This window comes from Miniopterus schreibersii, assembly GCF_964146895.1.
Source record: "Miniopterus schreibersii genome assembly, chromosome: X".
Classification (NCBI taxonomy): domain Eukaryota; kingdom Metazoa; phylum Chordata; class Mammalia; order Chiroptera; family Miniopteridae; genus Miniopterus; species Miniopterus schreibersii.
Window position 1 is genome coordinate 99,941,275 of NC_138104.1, and position 24,718 is coordinate 99,965,992.

The 24,718-nt window shown below is 41.0% G+C and overlaps 1 protein-coding gene across 4 annotated transcripts; it reads left to right on the forward strand.

Moving 5' to 3' along the window:
- The first annotated feature begins 1,101 nt into the window (after positions 1-1,101).
- On the forward strand, positions 1,102-21,478 carry ASB9 (ankyrin repeat and SOCS box containing 9). 4 transcript variants are annotated; one of them, XM_081126437.1, is made up of 8 exons: positions 1,102-2,233; positions 2,633-2,870; positions 8,681-8,760; positions 10,955-11,062; positions 14,469-14,619; positions 15,382-15,516; positions 17,099-17,290; positions 21,285-21,478. In XM_081126437.1, the coding sequence occupies exons 2-8, from the start codon at positions 2,777-2,779 to the stop codon at positions 21,407-21,409; spliced, it is 885 nt and encodes a 294-aa protein (XP_080982563.1). In that variant the 5' UTR covers positions 1,102-2,233; positions 2,633-2,776; the 3' UTR covers positions 21,410-21,478. The 4 variants fall into 4 exon arrangements, with proteins under 4 accessions (XP_080982563.1, XP_080982564.1, XP_080982565.1 ...); XM_081126438.1 differs by lacking the exon at positions 1,102-2,233 and adding an exon at positions 2,353-2,369; XM_081126439.1 differs by lacking the exon at positions 1,102-2,233 and having other exon boundaries at positions 2,385-2,870; positions 17,099-17,350.
- Positions 21,479-24,718: the final 3,240 nt, after the last annotated feature.

Here is a 24,718-nt window from a genome sequence, read left to right on the forward strand (position 1 = left end):
CTCTCAGTTTTGAAGTGCCTGTTTCCTCATGAATACTGCATCATGCCAGATTTTAAAAAACACATTCTTGTTCGAGTGTTATTGTACAACTTGATGGGGTAGGAATGAGTGACTGCTTCCTAAAGTAGCAACATCAGGTATCTCAGCGTGCAGAGCCAGTTATGTGAGAACAACTGAAACAGATAGGATTTTTGCAGGAAAAGTAGATCATTCCAAATGATCAGAGGAGTTATATTTCTTTTAAGTTTTAAAGATTTTGTGATAGAAAAATTGCTGACTGGAATGACAAGAGGTTTCAGCTCCTGGGCCAACTTTGACTGATTGGAGGTGACATACAAGGCTCCCCAAGGTCTTGAGAGGAAAGAGTCACCATGAATGATGTCTGCTGTGGACAGCTAATGAGGGGTGGGGCAGAGGCTGTGGCTAGTGTTAGGTCTGCATTTGATAAGAAATGATTTTGGCCTTACTGCTGCTGTAGGCCATAATTCCTACCTAACCTGGGCTAAGTTTCCTGAACATGCAGACATACAGCTTCTAGGACTGACTAGAACTTGGTGGGATTGTTCTCCTCTTGTGGCTCATTGTAAGTCCAAACTATTTTCCTATAAATCACAACTCATATACATGTAATTCTGCTTTACCCTTGGACATCCTTAAAAGTACATGAGCTTCTCTTGTAATGGTTTTCTAATTCCCAACTAGAACTGTTGTTAAATGGTTAAAAAATTAGTTCCCATCCTCCAATATTCACAAGTGTTGATCAACATTATAAATATAATGAGAATTTAAAGCTGATTAATTCCCTCCCAGGTACTAAGGCAACAACCTGGAAATCTTTATTGTTATTTTGGACAATAAACTTAAATTTGAATGTGGAATAACCTTATCTTCTTGGAATTTAATTAGAGGTAAATAAAGAAACTGTACTGTGAAGATTTTACTCAGAAAGAAGGGCAATGGTATCCATCTTCTCCATCGTGCTCCTCTGTTAACTCCTTGTCATCCAGTCTAGTTGGGAGTAAATTTCTCCTCCTTTGTCAAATGCATGTTTTATTGCCCTTCAAATCTGTCTCGTTGGAGTAGTGAACCATGTATATGCTCATGGCCTTCTTAGTTAATTCTGCAAATAGAGTTGAAGGGCAATTTGACAGTATAGCTTATATATAAAAATAGGGACTTCAGTATTTTTGTAGTTGTAAAAGAAATGGTAACATTCTGCCCCCATCCTAGGGAAATGATGAAATACTTTGGGCACAATATGGGATAATTGCAGTAGTGACTAAAGGAAGGGATATAGCTCTATATGCTGAAATGGAAAGAGCACCAAGACAAAATAAGTATAAAAAGCACAGAACAATATGATAATATAATTACAATTATGTGCAAAATGTAAGGGGATAAATGTGTGTGTGTGTGTATATATATGTATACACAGAAACGCATTATAAAATAATGACCCTCCTCAAACTGTTAACAATGGCTACCATGTCTTTCAGCTGAGGATCCATAAGTCTGAAACAGTGAGGCTGCATCTTGGGCATTAAAAAAAATCTGCAGTCATTTCACAGCCAGACTCCGCTTGAGACTCACTCAGTGTTCTGTAATGGGGAAGCAAAACTCCCACGTGGAAGAGAGGAGTAGCTGGAGTCTAGGGGTGGCCATCAGCCTGAACCAGCACCCAAAGGTGCAGGGAAACAGTGCATCTGCAAAGACAGAAGTACAAAAGCCAAATATTTTGTAAAGGCAAAACTTTCACAAAGTAAAACTTTATAATTAACAATTAAAGATAGCAGGCTTCTTTCTTGTCCCCATGGCAGCCAGCGGTCCACTTCCCAGTATAACCATTAATTATTTACTTAGAAGTTAATGTATAATGTGTGGAGGAAGGGTGATGTTGGGTATGTAATGAAATCCTCGCAGTTGGAAGGAAGAAAATAAAAGTTCTTTCTAGGCTTGCATGTTTGTAACATATAGACACATTTTCCCATAAGAAACTCCCAGAAAAATTGAAACCACATGTGCAGATGGCCAGGGCGTGCAGGGCATGTTGCTGTGCAAGCAGTTCAGCAGGGCTGCAGCAGCACTAGCTTCGTCTGCTCTTGGGTTCTGGGGCTTGTCTCAACAGGAAGCCCCCAAATAACGAAAGGATCCCAGCAGAGGAACAAGGCTGCAGCAAGAAACAAGGTTTCCCTCACCCCCACCCTGTTCCTTCGTTCTCCAAAAGTTACAAAGTGTGAGTTTCCTTCCTGATAACCCCAAGCCTTCCTCACTGATTGGTCTCAGTTTTGGAGAGGACGTGACATCAGCAGCTTTGTGGAGTTGGGGCTGGGGGGGCTGTCGTGGGCTTTGGCCATAGTCCAACCAGCTAGGTGGCGCACGTGTGTGTGTGTGTGTGTGTGTGTGTGTGTGTGTGTGTGTCTGTGTGAGAGAGAGAGAGAGAGAGAGAGAGAAAGAGAAAGAGAGAGAAAGAGAGGGAGAGGGAGAAGGAGAGGGAGAGAGGGAGGGAGAGAGGGAGAGGGGGAAAGAGAAAGAAAGAAAAAAGAGAAAGAGGGAGAGAGAAAGAAAAAAGAGAAAGAGAGAACGACCACAGGTAGTACTCAGATTACTCTGCCTGTTCTGTTCTCTGTTGCAGACGGCTGTTCCTACCATCTGACCAGGACGGTGCAGCTCTGCCAGCCACAGCACTGGAATTTCCCAGGAGCAGGGGAGCATGGAATTTGCACTTTTCTGAGCAACTGAAGTGGAACAGGGAGCTTGTCTGTCCCAGGAGAGCACCATGGATGGCGAACCACCAGACAGGACTGGCAGCAAGCCCTCGAGGCCAGAAGACCCTTCTGCCACCAGGCTTCTTTCAAATCCACTGATGGGGGGTGAGTCAAGGGGCTGTGGAATCAGAGTGCTGGGGAGGATGGTTAATAGAGAGAGAGAGAAGAGGACTGGGCAATTTCAGTGGCTCTGTATAAGATATGTCCATGGGGTAGTTTGGCTTGCTAGGATATATCCTTTTTACAGTTGTTCAAAAATGCGTTCACCACTATCTGCAGAGTCCTATAGACCACACAAAGCTGTCAGAGTTCATTCTCTAGTAAAAACTTTAGCTCCAAAGGTCAAATGTATCACATTACATTGGAGGTTTAAAAGTTACTTATAGGAATATTTTTACTGCCAAAACATTTATTAAGAAGTTTTAGATATTTGGCATTGATGTGAGGCTGGGTTTATAAAGGATGTTCAAACACTGAGCACTGAAGTGATTGATTTACTTTAAGAGGAACTTTATTTTGTAAAACTTTGGAGATGAGTCTTACAGGTATGACTCTCCCCTGTCAGGTGGTGTCTTTGCTAGTGTATAGACTCTCACACCTCCAGGAAACTGTCATTTTCTGTGAGAATTAAGCAGGTTCCTGCTAACTGAAAGTATTCTGATTATTCTATCCAGTGCCCTGCTAGGCTGCCCATAACACTTGCGATCAATAAGCAGAGACCCTTCAGTCAGCTAGGACTTATTAATTTCCTACTATACAAGTGCCGAAAGGGAAAAAGCCAGAAAGAATAAAATACAAAATTCCTTTCCTTTGACGAATTGAACAGATAAGACTGCTCATTTATTCATTCATTTATCCCATTTTGCTTATAAAATGAGCAGAGCACTCAACAGTGAGAGATTTGGATTCGCAAAGGCAGAACTGGATTAGTCAGATGGATTGAGCATAGAACTGGAGCAGTAGAAAGCAGAGTGGCACCGAAAATCACTTTTAAAAATGAATTGATAGATATGTATTAGAAACAGCAAACCAATCAATATGGGAAAGAATCAACAATTTAATGGTGACTTCCACACGTTTATTTTACAGCTAAATATGTTTATTCTCATATGAGACAGAGGTGCCAGCTACTTTTCGCTGTTGAGGGTTTCTAAAGGTCCTAATTCAACCCTGGTTGGGGCTGGATGAGTGGGTGGGGATGGGCAGATGTAACTATACTCCAAGATATGGTACTTAAAAAGTGAACACACTGTCACAACTAGAATGCAGAATGTCTTAGGGAATCTAGTGAGATCAAGTTTGGAAAGATGAAGCTCGATAATGAAGCTTCAAAAGCTAGGTGGCAGAGTTTAGCTTATGAGGCAGGGAATTGGGAACCATCAATTATTCTGGAGCAGAGACCTGGCAATAATGAAGATTGCAGTAAATTAAACTGGTAGCCACAATCAGGATGGATTGTGGTGGGATCACCGGAAATTCTTGCACTAGCCCATAGGTTCTCAAACTCTTGTATGCACCAGCATCACCTGGAGGGTCTGATAAAATGCAGATGACTGGGCCCCACCCCCAGAGGTTCTGATGCAGTGAGAGGTCTGGGATGAGGCTGGGAATCTACATTTATTAAAGCTCCCAGGTGATGCTGATGGTGTCAGTTGGGGACCACACTTTGAGAACCACTGCACTAGTCCAAGCATGATCCTTATATTTGGATCAAACTTGGAAATGACAGAGAAAGGAAAAATATGAGTGATAATTTTAAAAGAAAGAGAAATTAGAATATGTTTCTTGATTAAATATTGAGGCTAAAGGAGAGAAAGCAGCCCTAATTGTAAAGTTTTCAAGCTTAAATTAATGTCAGGTAAAAGGGCTAGACAAAAAAGTTGAGAAGGGGAACTGCTTGGTAGCAGAGTGAGGAAGGGAGGATAAGGGGTTCTGTTTTGAACATAAATTGCCAATGGCCAATGCACAGCCTGATGACACTGGACTGAGGCTGGGGAATGAATACAGGTCAGGAGTCAAAGATCTCTGAATCAGATAGGATAGGAATGACCCAACCTATCACGACCCAAAGACTGAAGGCAAATGCTTCTGCCCTCTCAGAGCAACCCATCTTCTCTTTATTGCCCCTTGACCTTGCAAATGTTTCCCAGGATGGACAGATTTATGCTACTGCCCGGCATTCACTGGGGGCCCTCAGAGCTTTGTTAATAGCTCTTTTTAGAATGTATCAATTAGTGCATTTTCAGTCTCTTCTGAAATAATGGAAATTTTAAAAATAATTTCACAAATTGCAATAAAAATGAAATGGCAGCTTTTCTAATGTGCTGCAGGGTTTGATGGAGACTCAATTGAAAAGAAAGGTAAGTTTAATGTCACTAATTGGAGCACTTATGGAGTGGTTTCGTTAGGAGCACTTCCTGCCCCATTTAACCATGAGCTACTGGATCTATGGCATAGCCATTGACCTCATTTAGCATCTATTTTTTGGCAATAAAACCAATAGACCCTGGCTGAACAAGCGCTGGGGAAGACTCTTTAACGTGTATCAAAGGCTTGGATAATGTACTCTATACAGATAATGGCCCTTGCTTTTCAATGAGTTTGGGGTCAGTGGAAAGGGCTTGTGACCTTGAATCTCCCCTTCATCCATAGTCTCCTACTGTGAGCATTGTCCATGTTCTGGTAGGAAAACGTCCCCTTTCCCATTGATTTTGCTCTTTCCAGCTATCAGCAGGAAGGCAGGCAAAGCTGCTTCTGGGTTTAATTCACATGTGTTGAGCCCATAGCTCATTGCCTGCTTGGGGTGTGGACTCTGGAAAACCCTGGAGAAACATCTCCCGGATATCTCTTCAGAGTTTTCAAGAGCTAAAGAAAGTATATGTGGACTAATCCATTTTGCAAATTATGGCATTTGCTAAACAGTATGTGTATATATACACATGTATATACTTATATACATACACACACATATACACACACACATAATTTGTGGTCTCAATCCTAGAAAAAGATCAACCTTTCATTGTCACAATTTTAAATTTTTATATAATCACTCAATTGTTAAGAGACCCCCTGAGGCTAAAGTCCTTATATACATTTGAGATAAATTTTGGCTCTATAAGGACCCAGGCTTTTCTGGGCAGGAGTATAGGCATACTGATAGCCTTACCAAGCTCTAGGTGGAAATTACTTTAAATTATAAAGAGAAGTCTCATATACTGCTAATAGGACTATAAAGTGGTACAGTTGCAGTTCCACAAAGGGCTCAACATTGCGTTATCGTATAATATAGGCAGTTCTACTTCTAGGTGTATGTTTATCCAAGAGAATTGAAAACATACATCCACTGAAACATTTGTACATGAATGTTCATAGCAGCATTATTCATAATAGCTCAGAAGTGGAAGCAATACAAATGTCCATGGACTAATGAATTAATAAAGAAAATGTGGTTTATCTATATAGTGGATATTATTTGACCATAAAAGGGATGAAGTACTGATACATACTACAATGTGGATGAACCTTGAAACATTATGCTCAGTGAAAGAAGCCAGTCACAAAAGACCACATATTATATGATTATGTTTATATGAAATGTCTAGAATAAGCAAATCCATAGAGACAGAAAATAGACCAAGGTTTTCCAGGGGTTGGGGAATGTAGAAATGGGGAGTGACTGCTAATGGGCAAGGGGTTTCTTTGGGGGATGATAAAAATGTTCTAAAATGGGCTGTGGTGATGGTTACACTACTCTGAATATACTGGAAACCATTGAATTATAGATTTTAATGAGTGAATTGTACAGTATGTGAATTAGAAATCATCAAATCTTTTAGATAACTAGATATCATCAACCCCTTACCACGTGTATCAGGGCAATACCCTGTTTCTCTTGAAGACGCAGGCGCCTCTGCTCTGTAAATGCTACAGTCTAAAGCAGAGATACAGTATCTCAGGTAGCCCTTTTTCTCTTAGAGAAATACATAATTCTTTACCCTAAATAGAAGGAGTAATGGTTCCATGATGAATGAATAGAAAGTAAAGCTCATTTTTGTCTACACTTGATAATGTAATTTCATTGTTTTAATGAAATCTGAACAGACTTACCATTTAGGACCCAAGTTACCTGCCTGGACTGTTTGGGCTGTCACCTCTAATTATCTGAGGTAGTCTTAAGAAAGGTTGAGAAGTGTGGCAGCTGAGCACTTGGGAGGAAAATCAGATTAACCATCATGCACAGTGATCCATTAGGGTCCATTTGCAAATCTATTTACGACTGATTTTCAAAACCTTTTTTGGTTTTTGTCTCTTCTCACCCAAGATTTTGTGTGGGTGGTATTTTGCATTAGCACCAACAGGGCAGAATTAGTTGTCCTTTTAATTCTCATTGGGAGAGAAATTTTCCTGTATCTACAGTCTAGATTGTAGGCTCCAAGCGCTAGAAGCAGCAATATTTGTCCTGAGAGTAAGAACCTCAGAAAATGCTTTGAAGGCACCGACTTTCTACTGAGCATAAGGTTTTGGAGGTAGGAAAAGCTGCTTCACTTAAGGGGCCTCAAGCACAGTAGTGAGCTCAGAAGAAAAGCATTGGATGGGCAGTGTGTAGGTGTTCTCATTCAGCTTCCCCTTACCTATTACATGCTCCGTGAATCCATCTGGAAAGACGGTAATTTGCTCACTGGGACAGATTTTCTGGGACATTGGTAGCTCCATGGAGCAGGCAGACAGCTAACGTGTTAAATATAAGGCATTTTTGCCTCCTCTCATGGCCTTTCAACTTGCAAGGCATCAGTAACTACCCTGGTTCCCCAGGTCTTCTGAGCTTATGGGAGATAGTGGTTCCTTTACAAGATGTGACTGGCATTAGACCACTCTGCCTTGTCTGTGTGTAGTAGTGGGCAGAGCTGGACTGCAGCAAGCTCAGTCGAGCCTTCTCACATTCTCACTTCCTGCATTTGTTCTGGAAATAAGTTGCAGTTTAAGATAAGAAAAAGTCAGGTCTATGCCTCATTCAGATTAAATCCACACTCAATTAGAAAGAGAGGGGAAAGCATTTAATGTGTGGGGATAGGGCTTACAGGCTTCCTCCCAAAGAATGTGTGTTCCTTCCAAATGGTTGTGGAACAAATGTGCTATTTTAAATAGCAGTGGTTATGGGGTGTAATCAAGACTCTGTTTAGTGTTAGGGCAGGATAATAATAGTATCTGATAGGTATTGAGCCATGAGTAAGTATATTGCTCTCCTCACTTTACGGAAAAGGAAACTGAAGCTTAGGGCCTGTCCAGGGAGGGACCCACGGCTCAGAAGAAACCAAGCGGGTCTGAATTCAGAGCTTTCTCTTAACCACATTGGCACACTGCCTTTGGGGATAAATAATGTCCCTGTTACAAGGTCAGACTGAGCTCTGATTTGCACTTGATACTGGGACAGGAGGTATAGATTTAGATTTAGATTTGGTTCCGTACCTAATGGTGTGTGTAATTACCTGATTACTACTATTAGTATGTTGCACTCTTTGCTGAGATGCCAAAGTTTGTATTTCACGCAGGAAACTAGACTGGCAGCCGCAGCTTAACACATTAATGCTGGTAATTAGTAAAGCTCTAACTTAACTAAATGGACCATTTGCCTTTGAAATGAATGTGTAAATGGAAATACAGTAATCCATCTGTCATACCAATCTACCTCTTTTGTCCTTAGTTTGGACATTGGATATAGTTCTTTAGCTACCTGGACATTTCTAATAAACTGTAAAAAAAACCACATCAATAGGGAGAGAAATGCTGAAAGGAGTTTTGGTTGATTGGCTCCAACCAATAATGCCCATTAGGCTCTTACTGACGGCCAAGGATGAGCCTCTGGGTCTAAAGTACATTCGCTGGATGTAACCTGTTCCTCCCTTTCCATACAGATGTTGTGTCTGATTGGTCTCCAGTGCATGAAGCTGCGATCCATGGGCGTATACTCTCTTTGAGGAATCTCATCAGCCAGGTAGGCAGCTTTTTTTTTTGGTGGGGGGGGAAGCACATCCTATTGCTCACTACACTGAGGAAAAAAATCATAGTCTGAAATTAAGATATAAATTCCTCTTCAGCAAAGTGAGATGAATCCTACCCTATCCAACCATTTTTTAAATTTGTAGGCTGGCATAAAACTAGAATTTAGTGTAATTCTATGCACATAGTAGGTACTATAATACATATTTATTAAATGAATAAAGGGAAAATTAGTTTATTTAAGTCGCCTTTACTTTATTCAATAGACTATGTTCTTTACAATTATCATGTAATTTTTGTTCTCAACTGTGGTGACTTTGCCCCTTAGGGGACATTTGACAATGTCTGGAGACTTTTTTGGTGGTCACAACTCTGGGAGTGGGAGTGGGAGTGGGAGGGTGATACTGGCATCTAGTAGAGAGAGACCAGAGATGCCACTAAACATCCTACATTGCATTGGGCAATCCTGCACATGGAAAAATTATCCGGTCCAAAATGTTGGTAGTGCTGGGGTTATAAACCCTGATATGAAACAGTGCTTGAAAATGTCTTTTTAAATTTGTAATCTTATGATTTCCAAGTTATTTTCAGTTCTATTGAATGTCCCGTTGATAGTGGCCCTACCCAGCTTGATATTAATTTCCCTGCAGTTTAAATCACCATTCAAAATTCTAAAAAATGTTTTTGTTCAGGATGTTCTGTTCTCTGAAAAGACAGTAGATCTTTTAAGTTAGGAGCTCTTGACCTTTTCTGACCACAGTCCCCTTTGGCAGTCTGGCAAAGTCTATAGACCCCTTCTCAGATTAATGTTTTAAATACATAAGACACAATACAGAGGAAAGCTATCAAGATATTAAATGACAAATGTGTGACATAGTACTATATGGACTTCTTTATTAATGCGTCAGATAAGATTTAGTGGTGATTCTAATGACTACTATAATTTCTAAGTAGAATGAACATATATTTTGGATATTTTAAATACCTGTAACAATTGTAATGTAATAAAAATATCTGTGATTCTTCTCCATAATAGTCCCATAAACTGCTATTACTACCATGGTTTGCTGTTCGCATCCATAATTGAATAAATAATTGAAGGATATGATACATTTCAGGTAGTGGTTAGTGAAAGTAAATGTGCTTTCAAAACAAATTCCAATTTCATGGATCTTTCTAGAATAAGTAACTTTCCTATTAGAAAACAATTTCTAAAGAAAAATTTCAGGCAACCCTAAGCCCCTAATCTTAAGCTGTTTTTGATAGCAACAGCTTATTATAAGTAGAAATATAGATAGTAACTCTAGCTAAAAGAAGTTAAGCTACTTCTTGGATAAAATGAAACATTTACCTTATTTTAATAGGGCAAAAAAATGATCATTGCAGCTTTTATATGTCACTTATTAAATTGGACTCATTTATATTCAGTATTTATGTTTACTGAACATCAGCTGGAACCATGCCTTTATCTAAGCTCTATCTCATTATTTGAGCAAGTTATCATCTTAGAACATTAATTTCTCTCTGTATAAAATGAGCATTCCAATACCTACCTGCATTAGTCAGATGTTTCTGTGTAACAAACCTCCCCAAACTCAGTGGCATAATGCAATAAATATTTCTTGCTAACAAGTCTTTACATCAGCCGATGTAGGCTGGGCTTGGCTTCAAGCTGTGGGGTAGGTGCAGCTCTACTGCACATATCTCCCACCCTTCTTTGACCATTGGCTACACAAGAAAATTTCTTCTCATGGCAAGAGCCTGGAGCATAGCAGGGCAAGCCCAACCATGCAAAAATACATGCAGGAATAGTTCCTTGCCATGACCTCATCAAAACAATAAGCTAACAAGTGAGAGGACAAGAAAGAGTAAGAGCAAAATGAAAGTCAGTCTTGAGTGTATGTACCTAAGATTCAAATTGCTGGATCATAGGTATGTACATCAACTCTAATAGATACTGTCACACTGTTTTCCTGAGTGGTTGTATCATGTTACACTCCCACCAGCAGTATGAAAGATCTTTTTTGTTGTTGTTTTTCTGCATCATTGTCAATGCCTTAGTGTACTGTCAGATTTTAAGCCAGGTGGACTTTTAAAAGAATTGTCATAGTGCAGGATTTGTGGCTGAAAACCAACCCTAACAGAACTGATGCTTTGCACCCCTACTCTGTCCATTTTCCTTCCTCCAGGGTTGGGCTGTAAACATCATTACAACAGATTGTGTGTCCCCACTCCATGAAGCTTGTCTTGGAGGTCATCCCGCTTGTGCATCCATTTTATTAAAGCATGGAGCTCAGGTAAGTACTGCTCAAATAACATCTTAGAAATCATGAATGAAAAATGACTATTTCTATCCCTTCAGAATAATTTCCAGCATTTTTGATTAGCCTGATTTGAAATTTGAAGAGGGGTGTTTTTCAAAAGTATTATGCCCATCAAGCTTGTCTGCTTTAGCAATAGATGAAATACTGAGTTTTCAGCTAGAAAGTAATGGTTCCTATGTATGTCATTTTCTTTGATAGTCACTACTAATAAATAGCTGTTAGATTTCTGTCTTCATTCTGATGGCTTGAAGGCAGTGAAATATTGTAGAAAACATATAACATTTGGCTCCAGATCTGAATAGTCATCCCAGGCCACCTCGATCATTTACTACCATTGGAAACTTGAACAAGTTACTTATCGTTTGAGCTTTAGAGTCTACATCTAAAAATTGGAAGAAATAAAAAGTTGGGTAACTTATTGTGGTATTGCAAGGATTGAAGGAGATACAGTATATGATTATTATTTGGAGAACGAGAATCAGGATAGCATAATGCGAGACCCTAGAAGAAGGACACAAAGCCATTGAATTTGAGGGTAGGGACCAGCAAGTCCTCCATTAACTAAGTCTCCTCATGCTCAAAAGTGGTGGGAAATTCTGATCTGAAAATTGTATATGAGTTTCTCATATTCTCTCAACCAGTATTTATTGAGCATTTATTATATGCCTAACTCTGGCCAAGATTTTTAGGAACTTATAAACTAACTGAGGAGACAGCCAGATAAACAGGTGTTTTAGTGACTGTAACACTAGCTGCTTCAATAGGTGAACCCTGAAATCTCAGTAGCCCTACACAATGAAAGTTTATTTCTTTTCTTTTTTTAAAATATATATCTTTATTGATTTCAGAGAGAGGAAAGGAGAGGGAGAGAGAGAGATAGAAACATCAATGATGAGAGAGTCATTGATCGGCTGCAGCCCGCAACCCGGGCATGTGCCCTGACCGGGAGTCGAACCCTGATCGCCTGGATCCTAGGTCAACACTTAACCGCTGAGCCACGCCCGGCCGGGCGAAAGTTTATTTCTTGTTCAACTGGAATTGCAGTGTGGATGTTGCCAGTTAGGTTGCTCTTTCCCAACGGTTGTTCAGGAATATAGGCTTCTTCCATTCCTCTGCACTATTTTCAACAAGTAGCTTCCATGTGTGCTCTTGGGGTAGTTTCTATTCCACATGGTTGTAAGGGAAAAATACATGGAGGACTGTGCATGGACAACTTTTAAGGACCAGTCTAGGTAGTGACATAGATCACTTTTGCCCCCATCCATTGGCCAGAACTCAGCCCATATCTAACTGCCAGGGAGGCTGGGAGATGTAGTATGGTTGTGTTCCCAAGAGAGAGGAAATAGGTTTGTTGAATGCATAGCATCTCAGCCACAGAAGGCGTTTACAATACACTGTTTTTACCCATTAGGTTTTTTGTTTGTTTGTTTTAAATATGTCTTTATTGATTTCAGAGAGACGAAGGGAGAGGGGGAGAGAGAGATAGAAACATAAATGATGAGAGAGTCATTGATTGGCAGCCACCTGCACGCCCCCTGCCGGGAATCGAGCCCGCAACCCAGGCATGTGCCCTGACTGGGAATCAAACTGCGATCTCCTAGATCCTAGGTCGATGTTCAATGACTGAGCTACGCCAGCCAGGCACCCATTAGTTTTTGTTATGTAGCAAGTCACCCCAACTTAATGGCTTAAGACAACAATCATTTATTTATCTCACAATTCCTTGTGTTGGCTGGTTCAGCTCTTTTGGTCTGAGCTGGTTCAGCTGACCTCAGCTGGGCTTATGCATTTGAGATTAGCTGATAGATTGGCTGGAGCAGCCTGGTTCATGATGACCTTGACTGGGTCAGCTGAGTCTGGGGAGCCAGAAAAATCTCTATGTGGTCTCTCATCCTTTAGCAGGCTGCCTGGATTTGTTTACATGATAGCAGGGATTCCAAGAGAAACAAAAGAGGGCAAGCTCTCTGCTTGTAACACATTTGTTACTGCCCCATCAGCCAAAGCAAGTCACATGGGCAAGCCCAGATTCAAGGACTGGAAAAAATAGTCTCCATTTTATGAAGACTTGCAAAGCCACATTGCATACCGTGCAGAGAATCTGTGGCCATTTTTGCAAACTACTACAATATATTGTTAATGGTAAGGGGTTGTTGGGAGCACATACATTTATTTCTGGTAGGGAGAGAGTCAAAACAGGCTTCCTGTAGGAAATGATGTCTAAGCTGAAACCTCAAGGACCTATTGGAGTCATTCAGCTAAATGCTGGGATGGGGGAAATTATGGGCTTCCTTCCCACTGTTCTCATTCTTTATAGCAGGAGAGTAGAGTGGGTGAGATGGGTCAGAATACAAACACCCTTGTCCATGCCAAGAAAATTAACTTTGTCCTGACAGCATTAGGGGGCTATAGAAGAGTGCATCATCAGGCTTATATTTTGGTTAAGAAAAAGTACCCTGAACTTGGAAACAGGGCCAAGACTAAGGAAAGGCAAGAGAGGTGCCTAGAATGCAGACTTTAAAGAGCTGCTCACTCTCAGATGCATGCAGATCTTTCGTGACCCCCGGGAGTGTGTCTCCTTAAATTTTGCACCCCTGGATATCATTTGTGCCGCACTAGTCCTGGCCTTGCCTCAAAATGTTTAATAGTTCACCAAAAAATTTCTTAACAATATAGAAAAATGCATCTGCATTTGGCTTTGCTCTTTCCTATTCAATTGTAGCCTTAACCCTGTGAAGTTAGATGCTAATTTGTAAATTTCTGTCTGATTTCTAACATTAGAGAAGATAGTCCCAAAGATTATAGTTTTAGGGCCCAGTAGGGCATTAATCAGTTTTGTCTCTAGCAAATTTATTTCAGCATTCCACTGACTGACTATATAAATTCTCCTTTCAGCCAGCCTTACCGTCTTGCTAGTTCCCTCATTAATTAATGAATTGAAAAAACATCTTTGGCATGTGTTCACTCTATATTTGTATGAAAGTCATGTTTTAAAATTTTTAAAAATGATATGTTAGCAATTTTAGAAGGTTACTTTGGCTGCTGTGAAGAAACTGGATTGGTGTGGTATGGGTCCAGAATGGAATGTCTAAAATAAATAGATTACTTTGTAAGGTATTGAAATTATCCTAACTGGTTTCAAAGTTTGTGTTCCTGGGGAGGGTATGAAGGAGATAGAACATTCTGTAACATTCTTGGTGCCTTACATTCCATGCCTCATTCAGTTTTTCACAACCTCGTGGAATTTCATATTTTTGTCTCCATTTTGTGGCTGCGGAATTTAAGGCTCTGAGAAATTAAATACCGGCTTGGAAGTGATGGAGCTAGATTTGAATGCAGGACACCCCACTGCTTGTCTTCATCGTGGAGCTTTTCATTCCAGGTGAATGGCGTTACCACAGACTGGCAAACTCCCTTGTTTAATGCTTGTATCAGTGGCAGCCAGGACTGTGTGAATTTGCTTCTGCAGCATGGAGCCAGCCCCCACCCTGTGTGTGATCTAGCATCTCCCATCCATGAAGCTGCTAAGAGAGGTAAAGTTGAGAATTTGTTTTTCAACCAGACCTTTAAGGGACCTCACTGTTGAAAGAAAGAAGGAAGAGGAGGTCTATTTTAGAGCAGTAGTTCTCAAGGTGGGGTACCGGGACCAGGAACATCAGTGTGACCTAGCACACAAATGCAGATTCTTGGGCCTCCAGACCCATTGAACCAGCAACTCTGGGGGTGGGGTCCAGCCATCTGTGTTTTCTTTAACAAGCCCCCTGCTCAGTGATTCTGATGAACAGGAATTTTGAGAACTACCTTTTTAGAGCATTCCAAGTGTTGCTCCAGGACAATTGAAAAAGGTGGATGGTTGCTGGTTGCTTAATGTGGCTAGTAAACTCAAGTGCAGTTCTACCCAGAGCCGCAGATCACATCTATGGTCAACCCATTAACTGATGGCAGTGTTTGAAATCATTCCCTATTCTAAGCAAAGGAAATAGCTTTTGGTCCCCTGGATAAGTTGCTAGCAGATTTGAAAATATGGTTACCAGATGGAAGGGGGGGAGGTAGCAAAGGGGGCCAAATATATGGTGATGGAAGGAGACTAGACTTTGGGTGGTGGGCATACAATGCAATGTACGGATGATGTATCAGAAATGTACACTTGAAACCTATATAATCTTATTAACCAATGTCACCCCAATACATTTAATTAAAATATTAAAAAAATAAAAACATTAAAAAATGGGGAAGGTGTTTCCATAGCTAAGAGAACTTGTTGTGTAACTGTTTTCTCCTATTTTGGGCTGCAGGCCATGTGGAGTGCATTGAGTCCCTTGCAGCTCATGGGGGTGACATTGACCATCACATCAGCCACCTGGGCACTCCACTCTATTTGGCTTGTGAAAACCAGCAGATAGCCTGTGCCAAGAAGCTTCTTGAGTCAGGTAAAACAAAAAGCAAAATGAAACAAGGAAAGCTAATGAAAAGTAAATTAAATGTATTTTAAAGCTCTATCTGTTGTAGCAGAGGAAAGAGTGTGGGCAGTGGAGTTGGCCAAGGTTGGAATTCATATTGACTGTGTTACCATAGGAATTATTTGAAACTGTTAGAACTTTCACTCTCTCGTAATCAGTATAATGATGACGATGATGATGTTAATGGTAATGGTAATATGTTCTCTCTGAGTGGTCCTCAGTGATGAATACTTTCTCCTCCCTTTTCTCTGTCTCGTCCTCCAGCCAGTCATATTATTTGGCCCTGCACAACTCCTAAAGCTGATAGATTAAGGCTGAGTCTTCTTATTTGGGGCCTTCTTCACTACTCTTCAATTTGGAAATTGAACTTGCCCCATTTTTAGCCCATTGTAAATATTATGTTATCTTTGAAAAGGCCTATGTGGCATCATTCTTTTTCACCTCCCTGCTATTGTTCGTTCCCTTCTTCAACATTTGGAACACCATTTCTTCCCTTCTTTAATTATTTGAGTCCTGTTTATTCTTTAAAACTCCAGTAATCTTTCCTCCCCTGAATGTTTTTATAGTTTTTATTGCCTTCTACTCATCTGGTAGTCATTTCCATGGATCAGGAGATTCATATTTATTCATTCATATTTATTCTCTCCCTTCCTCCCTCTCTCCCTCCCTCTTTTTCTACTTCTGTCCCTATTTCTCTCCCTTTCTCTCTTCCTCTGTCCCCCTCCCTCTCGCTCTCCCTCACTCTCTCTTCCTCTCCCTTTCCTTTCTACTATTGCCCTGGGTAGATTTTAAGCTCCTAATAAGGACAGGGCCAAGTTTGACATCCCTCATAAACCCAAAAGCAATGCAGTTAGCATTTGTTGAGTGGACATAGATTCCCATTTTACTAGAGGGACAGTGCTCAAGCAAAGCCACATGTCACAGTGTGAGCCAGCATCCAGGCTGGGGTAGGGATTTGTTGAGAGTGTAGGGATATAACTGGGTGGGATGATCCTAGAATCCCACCTGACTCCTGAACAGGAAGACTTTGCCACCTTCCCTCTTATCTTAGGATTGGCCACCCCAGTCTAGGAGATACCCTCAAAAGTTGGTTGTTCTTCACAGTCCCAATCACAGAGTTTCAAGTCCCAGGTTTTAAACCCCATAGCAGTTACTCAGTATGTGAATGTGGCTGCTTGCTATAGATGGGACTTCACCATGTAGCCTTGCTTCTGGTCTGTACTGGCTGATATTAGCACTGCATTAATAATGTGCAGCTTTTAGGCCACCAGGATTTTTCTTGTATGTGTCCACACCTATGGATAATGCTCATAGGCAAGGTCTTAAACCTCATATACTATATAGCTCATGTTGTACATTCAGTGACATGGTCAAATGGCATGTTCTACATGTTATTAAATGGAATCAAGTCATCTTCTATTTCCTCAGGAGAATTGTGAAGCCCAGTATGGATGCCCTTTTGTTAGGGAATTTTGAGGTGCAGTACTTTGACAAGGGGGATGCTTGGACTCTGCTTCTTGGCTGACTCTCTGTTGTTGTTGTGACTTTTTAGGAGCAAATGTGAACCGAGGCCGAGGTCTGGACTCCCCTCTCCATGCAGTGGCAAGGACATCCAGTGGGGAGCTGGCCCGTCTACTCATGGATTTTGGAGCAGACACCCAAGCCACGAATGCTGAAGGCCAACGGCCCTTGGATTTGGTGCCTCCAGAGAACCCCCTGGTCCAGCTCTTTTTGCAGAGAGAAGGTGCTTCTCCTTTGCCCGAACCTAAGCCCTAACCCATAGACTCCTGTGGGCAGGAGGCAGGTACTAACTGAGTTCTGACTTCTGATCCTACAAAAAAGGTCACTCCTGGCCATTACCAAATGTGGGGAGCTGAGATAATTTAGTGTTCCACAAGGTATAGCCCTGGTGATGTAACAAATAATCATCTTCTATTTGGCATGTGAGAGACAGGCTGTTTTGGATGACCTAATATTCATATGTGAGGTAGGCCAGTTTTCAAAGAATAAAGATATTGTTTTAAAACTTTAATTACTTAATTCATTTATTGATTCTGGAGAGAGAGAGATTGATTTGATACTCCACTTGTTCACGCATTCATAGGTTGACTCTTGTATGTGGCCTGACCAGGGATCAAACCCACAACCTTGGTGTATTGGGGCAATGCTCTAACCAACTGAGCTGCCCAGCCAGGGCTAAAATTTTAATATTAACTTTATCTAAAACATGCTTTAAAGTGAGCAAAAGCTTCTTTGGGGTTGTACAGTGTCCCAGGATGTCTTACTACACTACAGATGGGTCGAACTACTAGGCATTTGGTTTCTGGGGGTAAGAATATAACTAATTGAGCATTATAAGGTACAGCAATCTGGAAACATTTACTGTTATAAGTTAACCAGCACTAAGTCCACGTTCCTCCATAAATAAGAACTGACACTCCTGACTCTCAACAACTAAATCTGTGGTTGAGCAAGGGGTTGAGGGCGATTCCCTGGGCTGCAAGTTAGGGGTGGGTTGGGATGGGGAGCAAAGACCCCTCCGATTATATTCTTAATTGTCCCTAGAAGAAGAGAGCAGCTAGCTTAGGACCTGCTATTTTTTTTTTTTTTTACCAGAGTGTGGACATTGAGTTTTAGGGGTTGTGGCACTTGGAAACAGGCTTCCCTAACAGAAAGATTCTGATGTCTTAATCTGCTTATTTTCTCCCCACGTGCTGAGAAGTAGGGCTGGCTCTGGGCAGAACTGTGAAGTGGCCATGGAATCTTTCTTCCTCTTACTCCCACTGCCCCAGGGTACTTGCAGCCAAACTCTGCTTTGGGGGCCCAAATAAGGCATATACTCCCCAAGCGGTGCCATGAGCTAGGGAAGACTGACTCCAGGTACAAGGAACAGTCCAGTAGAAACCCCTTTATATTAAGCAGCAGGATAATCACCGGGCAAGTCTACTTGCATTTTGAAGATTTCCTGTTTTCAAAAAATTCTATCTATATATACAAGGCCAATTTCTCCAGCAGGCACAGATAGCACAATGCTTGAAGCCCATGCTGTTTTTAGGGGCCCACAGAAATAGTGTTTTTTTAAATCCTCACCCAAGGACATGTTTTTATTGATTTTTTAGAGAGGAAGGGAGAGAGAGAGAGAGAGAGAAAGAACCATCGATATGAGAGAGAAACATCAATCACTTGCCTCCTGCACGCACCCTGACTGGGGATCAAATCTGCACCCTGGGTATGTACCCCAACTAGGAATCAAGCCCGCCACCTTTCGGTGTATGGAACAACTTTCCAACCAACTGAGCCACACCAGCCAGGGCAGAAATGTTTTAATTTCTCTTAAAATTGGAAGGAAGAATGGATAAAACTCAACCTGGATTGTATTGATCTTTATACCAACATAGTTGTAAAATATATTTTTTTTTAATTGGGAAAGCATTGTATTTTCAAACTGCCTCTACTGACTCTTCCCTTCCACTTTATTTCCCAAAGCCATTCCTAGACACCTATATTGCCTTTAATTTCATTGATTTATATTTTGGTGACAGGGTGAGGCCAATGATCCCACTGGTTCATAAAATATCAGTTGCCATTAGAGAGAATCACCACTTCTTTTGCCTCCATGAGTTATCTTTGGGGTGGAGTCACCTCTCAGCAGGCTGGAAGCCCATGGAAAATGGGGACAGACAAGCACAGAAGTCCAGACCTGTGAATTTAACAGTGATTTCTGTCTCTGGGTGGCCCTGGAAAGGAGTTCAAGAATATTACCTTCCCACCCACCTGGAAAAGTATCTAAAGCAGTGTCTACTCATGGCAAACAATGAAAACTAAAGTCACTTTCTCAGCCCAGCATGACAGGAGCCACCTCTGAATGTGCTTTGGCCTTAAAGCACCATGAGTGTTGCTGGAGAAGAAAAAGAAATTGAGACCCAAGGCAATGTTCCAGTTCATCAACATAGAATGAGCTGATTTTGTTATTGAGTGTGGCAAATGGCTACAAAGCGTAGTGGGTTTTCAGCTCTATTTATATGGAATTAAGGCTACAGCTGTTGTAGATCACCCAACTTGTGGGAAATAGCAGATACTCTGTTTGAACCAGTAGTTACACTGAGCTTGCTCTGGCATCCTGCTTTTCCCAAGTCTCCATCAGGCTTGCTCTTCATAATTCTTTATCAGTACCTCCTACAGTTGTTCCTAACAGTCTATCTAGCATAGATGATTAGTCATGTCCTTCAAGGTTCCTGAGTGAGATGAGATTAAGTTGTTTCGCCATGGTGCACTTTTTGCAGTGTGCTAATGTATGCCTTGAATATGCCGAACATAATCTGGAAGGTACCCTAAATCCCAACAGGGGCTTCTGAATGTACTGTGAGGGCCTGATTGAAAATACTGCATTTATTTTTTAATTGTATATGTGTCTATTTCCACCTCTCCTTGTTCTCCATCATCTGAGAAATATGCAACCCACTTTATCCTACAGCTTGTGGTGACACTACAGGAAATCAGAAACCACTGTATCCTTTTGGTTCTCTTCTCAACCCTGGCAGCGCAATTAAATCACCTGGGGCCCGTGCCTTTAACAAATCCAGATGCGTGGTCCTCACCCAGTAATTATTATTGAAGCAACATCTATGGGGTGGGGCTGAACATCGTGTGGTTTAAAGCTGCTCTCCCCCAATAGATGATTTTCAAGTGTAGTCTGCATTGGGTTCTTGAGGGTACATAGCTTTGCTTTTTAAAAATGTTTTTAATGCCCAAAAGAAAATCCCCATTACAATTCAGTACAGGGTATGGGGGTGGGAAGTCATTTCCCATCTTTTTACCCTATGACAGGGTTTCTCAACCTCATCACTATTTACGTTTTGGACCGTTGGCCGGGGGTGGGGGTGGGGGTGGGGCTGGTCCTATACATTGTAGGATGTTGAGCAGCATCCCTGGTCTCTGCCCACTAGATGCCAGTAGCACCTTCCCCCAAATTGTGAAAACCAAAAGTGTCTCCAGACATTGCTAAGGGTCCCTGGAGAACAAAATACCTCTCCTTTTTCCTCCCCCTGACCCCCTGCCCTAAAATGTCAACTCTTGGCTGCTCCCTATGAAAGGTTTGTGCTAGTTCACTTTTCACCTATGAATTGAAGCACTGGGCTAGCTCTGAATGCAGAATATGCAAACAAACATGACTTAAGATAACATACACTTATTATTTACTCATTATATTAGAATATCTTAAAATTGCTCAAATTATTAACATGTTTGCATCTAGAAAAATATGACCTTATTTTTTAAGGTAAAAGACAAAGCCATTAAACATGAATTTTATGTTTATTATTGGGAATTCCGTGTAGCTTCATAATTCCAAAATTAGCTTCCTTAAGCCTCCATTAGTGAGACTAAGCTTTGAATTTTTTTAGGCAGTTCTAAATTAAAACCTAACAAACTCATTTCAATTAGATAAGAAAAGGGAGAATATGGCCTAAAAATGCCTCTATAAGAAACAGAAAATGGCCTTGAACAATACCATATTATTTCCTTATAAAAATGTTATACAGGGTGGGGCAAAAGTATGTTAACAGTTGTTCATATGGAAAATAGTAAAAATAAATAATAATACAAGAATAAACTGTTTCACGTCCTCGCAGCTGTAACCCTACTTTTGCTCCACCCTGTATTTGTATGTTTTAAAAGAAGGAAAGGAAAAGTGTCATGTCACTGAAGCCAGTGTGACCTGTCCTGTGGTCTCTCTCCAGGGCCCGCCCCTTTGATGCAGCTGTGCCGCCTTAGAATCCGGAAGTGCTTTGGGATCCAGCAGCATCATCAGATCGCCGGACTCCTCCTCCCGGAGGAACTGAAACGGTTTCTCCTACACATTTAAATGTGTCAAGGCAAGCATTATTGAATGCCGTCGCCACAGGAATTTGACAATAAAGTTGAGCTTCTAGAGCATGGGTAGTTTTTTTCAGTTGGATTTTTGCTTTCAACGAAAACACACTAGGTACTTTTGCATTATTGGTTGGAAGACATGAAGCTATTTTTTCCCTCCTGCCTGGAAGAGGGTGGCTAAAAGAACAACTATTGTTCTGACTATCTACTACATGCCAGTGAGCCAGGAACACTTGGTGCATTATCTAATTTAGCCCTCACAGCAATCCTGTCAGTTGGGTGCTGTCCCTGCTCTTCTCCAGGTGACACACAGAGATCTGGGAGGTCAGTTTGTCTAGTTACCCACAGCAGGGATAGGAGAGCCGGATTTGAGTACAGTTTTTCTAATGCTAACCTGGGGACTTTGGAGTGAGGCAGAATTTTCTAATGTCACTATTCTGACTCCATCTGCATTACATGGGAGGGCAGATAAAGAAAAAAGACATTTCTTTGCTACCTATGACTTTTTAAAAAACATTCCCTGTTCTTATGACAAAATCATTGTTGCCCTAGTATAGTGTAGGGGCCAGTTCTTTTTCTCAACCCAAATATTACATACAAATTAGGCGTGTTCTAGAACAGTACTATCCAATACAGTAGCTTCTAGCCCAGTGGTTCTCAACCAGGGTGATTTTGCCCCCTATAGGACACTTGGCAATGTTTGGAGACTTTTTTGATTGTCACAACTGGGGGAAGATGGGAGGTATGTGCTACTGGCATCTAGTGGATACAGACCAAGGATGCTGCTAAACACCTTACAATGCACAGGACAGTGCCCACAACAAAAAATTATTCAGCCCAAAACGTAGGTAGTGCCAAGGTTGAGAAACCCTCCACTAGCTATATGTGGCTATTTTTAAAAATGTAAAGTAAGATTAGATAAAATTAAAAATTCAGTTTCTTAGTGTAATTAGCCATATTTCACAGGTTTAATAACCACACATGGCTAGTGGCTATTATGTTGGACAGAACAGATATATGCCATTACAGAAACTTCTTTCTCTCCATTGTTGCAGAAGTTTCTTCTGAAGAAATTTCTTTTAGACAGCGTTCTTCGCCTTGGTGCTCCACAAATGGATTTTAACTGCCTTTCAGTTTCTGATTTACGTGAGACTTGTGACATAATTTAGTAATGAATGGCTGTAGTTTCAGTCTTCTTTCTGAGATGAATTTGGAGTTCCACTCCATCAATGTAAAGAAAGAAAATATTGTACCTACTTTAAGGCAAATATATTCCTATACGATGACATATGGCCTAGATGATCTCTAAAGATGTTTTCGATATAATTTTCTGTGATTCAAAATGCAATTTGCCACAGGAAAAAAAATACTTAGACCGTTGTTCTAAAATACCCAGTTAGTTACCCAACAGATGGCGCTGCTGCCACACAGGCGCAAGCAAAAGGCTTGCTCCTCATAAATAACCCATTATAAGATGGTTTACAACATAGGCTCTGGAAATTTCCATCCAGGAATGAAAACTTTGTAGTGATAAATGCCACTGACATTGGGTTTCCTTCTTTTCCAGTGTACCCCAAAATTCAAATGTGGCTTTACAGAACCTCACCTCCCTGCTGCTTTTTTTTTTTCTTCTTGATCTGATCATGTTCACATGTATAACTGCTCAGAATTTAGACAGCATCCTGCCACTTGCTAATTCATTTAATTCCATTAATTCATTTACTCAGGAAATATGTGTCTGTGATAGGCATTATTATCACAGACACCAGGGTGGCCACAGTGAATGACAAAGGCAAAGATACTGACTTTCCGGATCTTATACTCTAGTTGGGGGAGTCATTTGCTAAGGAGAAAGAGGCCGTAAGCATTTTGCTATAATTTTCTTTTTGAAAACACTAAAGAAGAGCCTGTTTTCTCATCTAAAATGTATTGGACAGACATTCGCTTATGTTAATCTTTCCTTGGCTAAATCCTCTGAGTTTAACCCAGGACTGTACAGAATTACTAGAACAGCATTTTTCTTCTTAAATCTTCCAGACAATTAACCAATTTGAAAATCCATGAAATAGATGGTCATATCTGCAAATGGGAAAAGTATTACCACCACCTCCCTTCTTGCAATTTAGGACAATTTCAAATTACCTCACTTAGCAATGCTCAGAAAGAAGGTTCTATTAAAATAGAAAGTCTATGTTTATGAGTCTAGATGTAGTAATATTTATAAGTGGCATACTGTATATCTTTGAATGTTTTATCATCACAATCTGTCACAACTTCATAAATTCTATCATTAAAGCTGCTTCAGTGACTTTAATAGACCCCCTTACCTTCATGAATTAGGGATGTAAATGTTTAGCCTCGTGAAACCATCTTTTAAAAATGATAATGACTTTGTTTTTAGAGAGCAAACTTAGCCCATATTTATTATAGCTCAGTCTCATATTGTCGGTTTACTACATTTCCTTGGTTTTATCCAGTAGAAGTGCTGAGCGGTGGGTACACATTGCTAGCACAATTTATGTTATAATGAAGGAAGAAAGCAAGAAGTCAGGGAAGGACAATTGATTTATTCTGGGTTTGTGTTGGGGCTTATTGACGTGGTCTGATCCTCTGTATGCTAGGCTGGAGCGGTTAGTCATTAGGCAGGCACTCGAGGTTCAGAAACACGGGATCAAAATGTGCTCAGTCGTCTATTCTGGGGCATGGGGTTGGGCATTTATTATATGATGAAAACCCAGCATTGGGGATTGAGTATAAGACCCAGTGAGCATTACAAGCAATTGAACAACTCCCACTTCAGAAGGCTTGTTAACAGTAGGCCCCATGCATCAGGGATTTATAAGCCTCACCCAAACCCTTCACCTAGATTAGTGTTTAATTTACAGATGGGGATAAAGAAGGGTTAAGGAATTTGCAAAAGTCACACAGTGGGTAGTGAAGCCAGAGTTTAAGGCAGGAGCCAGAGCTCTTAACCCTTATACTTTGTCTTTTATTTTCTTCAGTAAACCTCAGCTCTCTGGTCCCTGGGTCCTAAAAACCCTGCCTACCTCCCCTCCCTGGCAGGTGTTGGAAGCGGAGGTGTGGAGGTGTAGCCATCTGTAGATCAAAGGTCTCGTGGCATGATGCCAGATGGCTGTACCAACTTTAGGTTGGACATCACTCAGCCCTTGTTCTGACCATATGAACCAGCCTGGGAGGCCCCAAACCTGCTGCCTCTTGGGACAGGTGGGTCAGCTTTGCCCTGCCAGGGATGCTGGTGAGTACAGAACAACACTTTCCCAGGGTGCAAGCCTGGTGTGGC

Coding starts and splice junctions, on each gene's coding strand:
- ASB9 (XM_081126437.1), top strand. CDS start 2,777: ATGGATGGCGAACCACCAGACAGGACTGGCAGCAAGCCCTCGAGGCCA. Junction 14,620..15,381: donor CCATGAAGCTGCTAAGAGAG/GTAAAGTTGAGA, acceptor TTTGGGCTGCAG/GCCATGTGGAGTGCATTGAG. Junction 17,291..21,284: donor GCTCTTTTTGCAGAGAGAAG/GTGCTTCTCCTT, acceptor GTCTCTCTCCAG/GGCCCGCCCCTTTGATGCAG.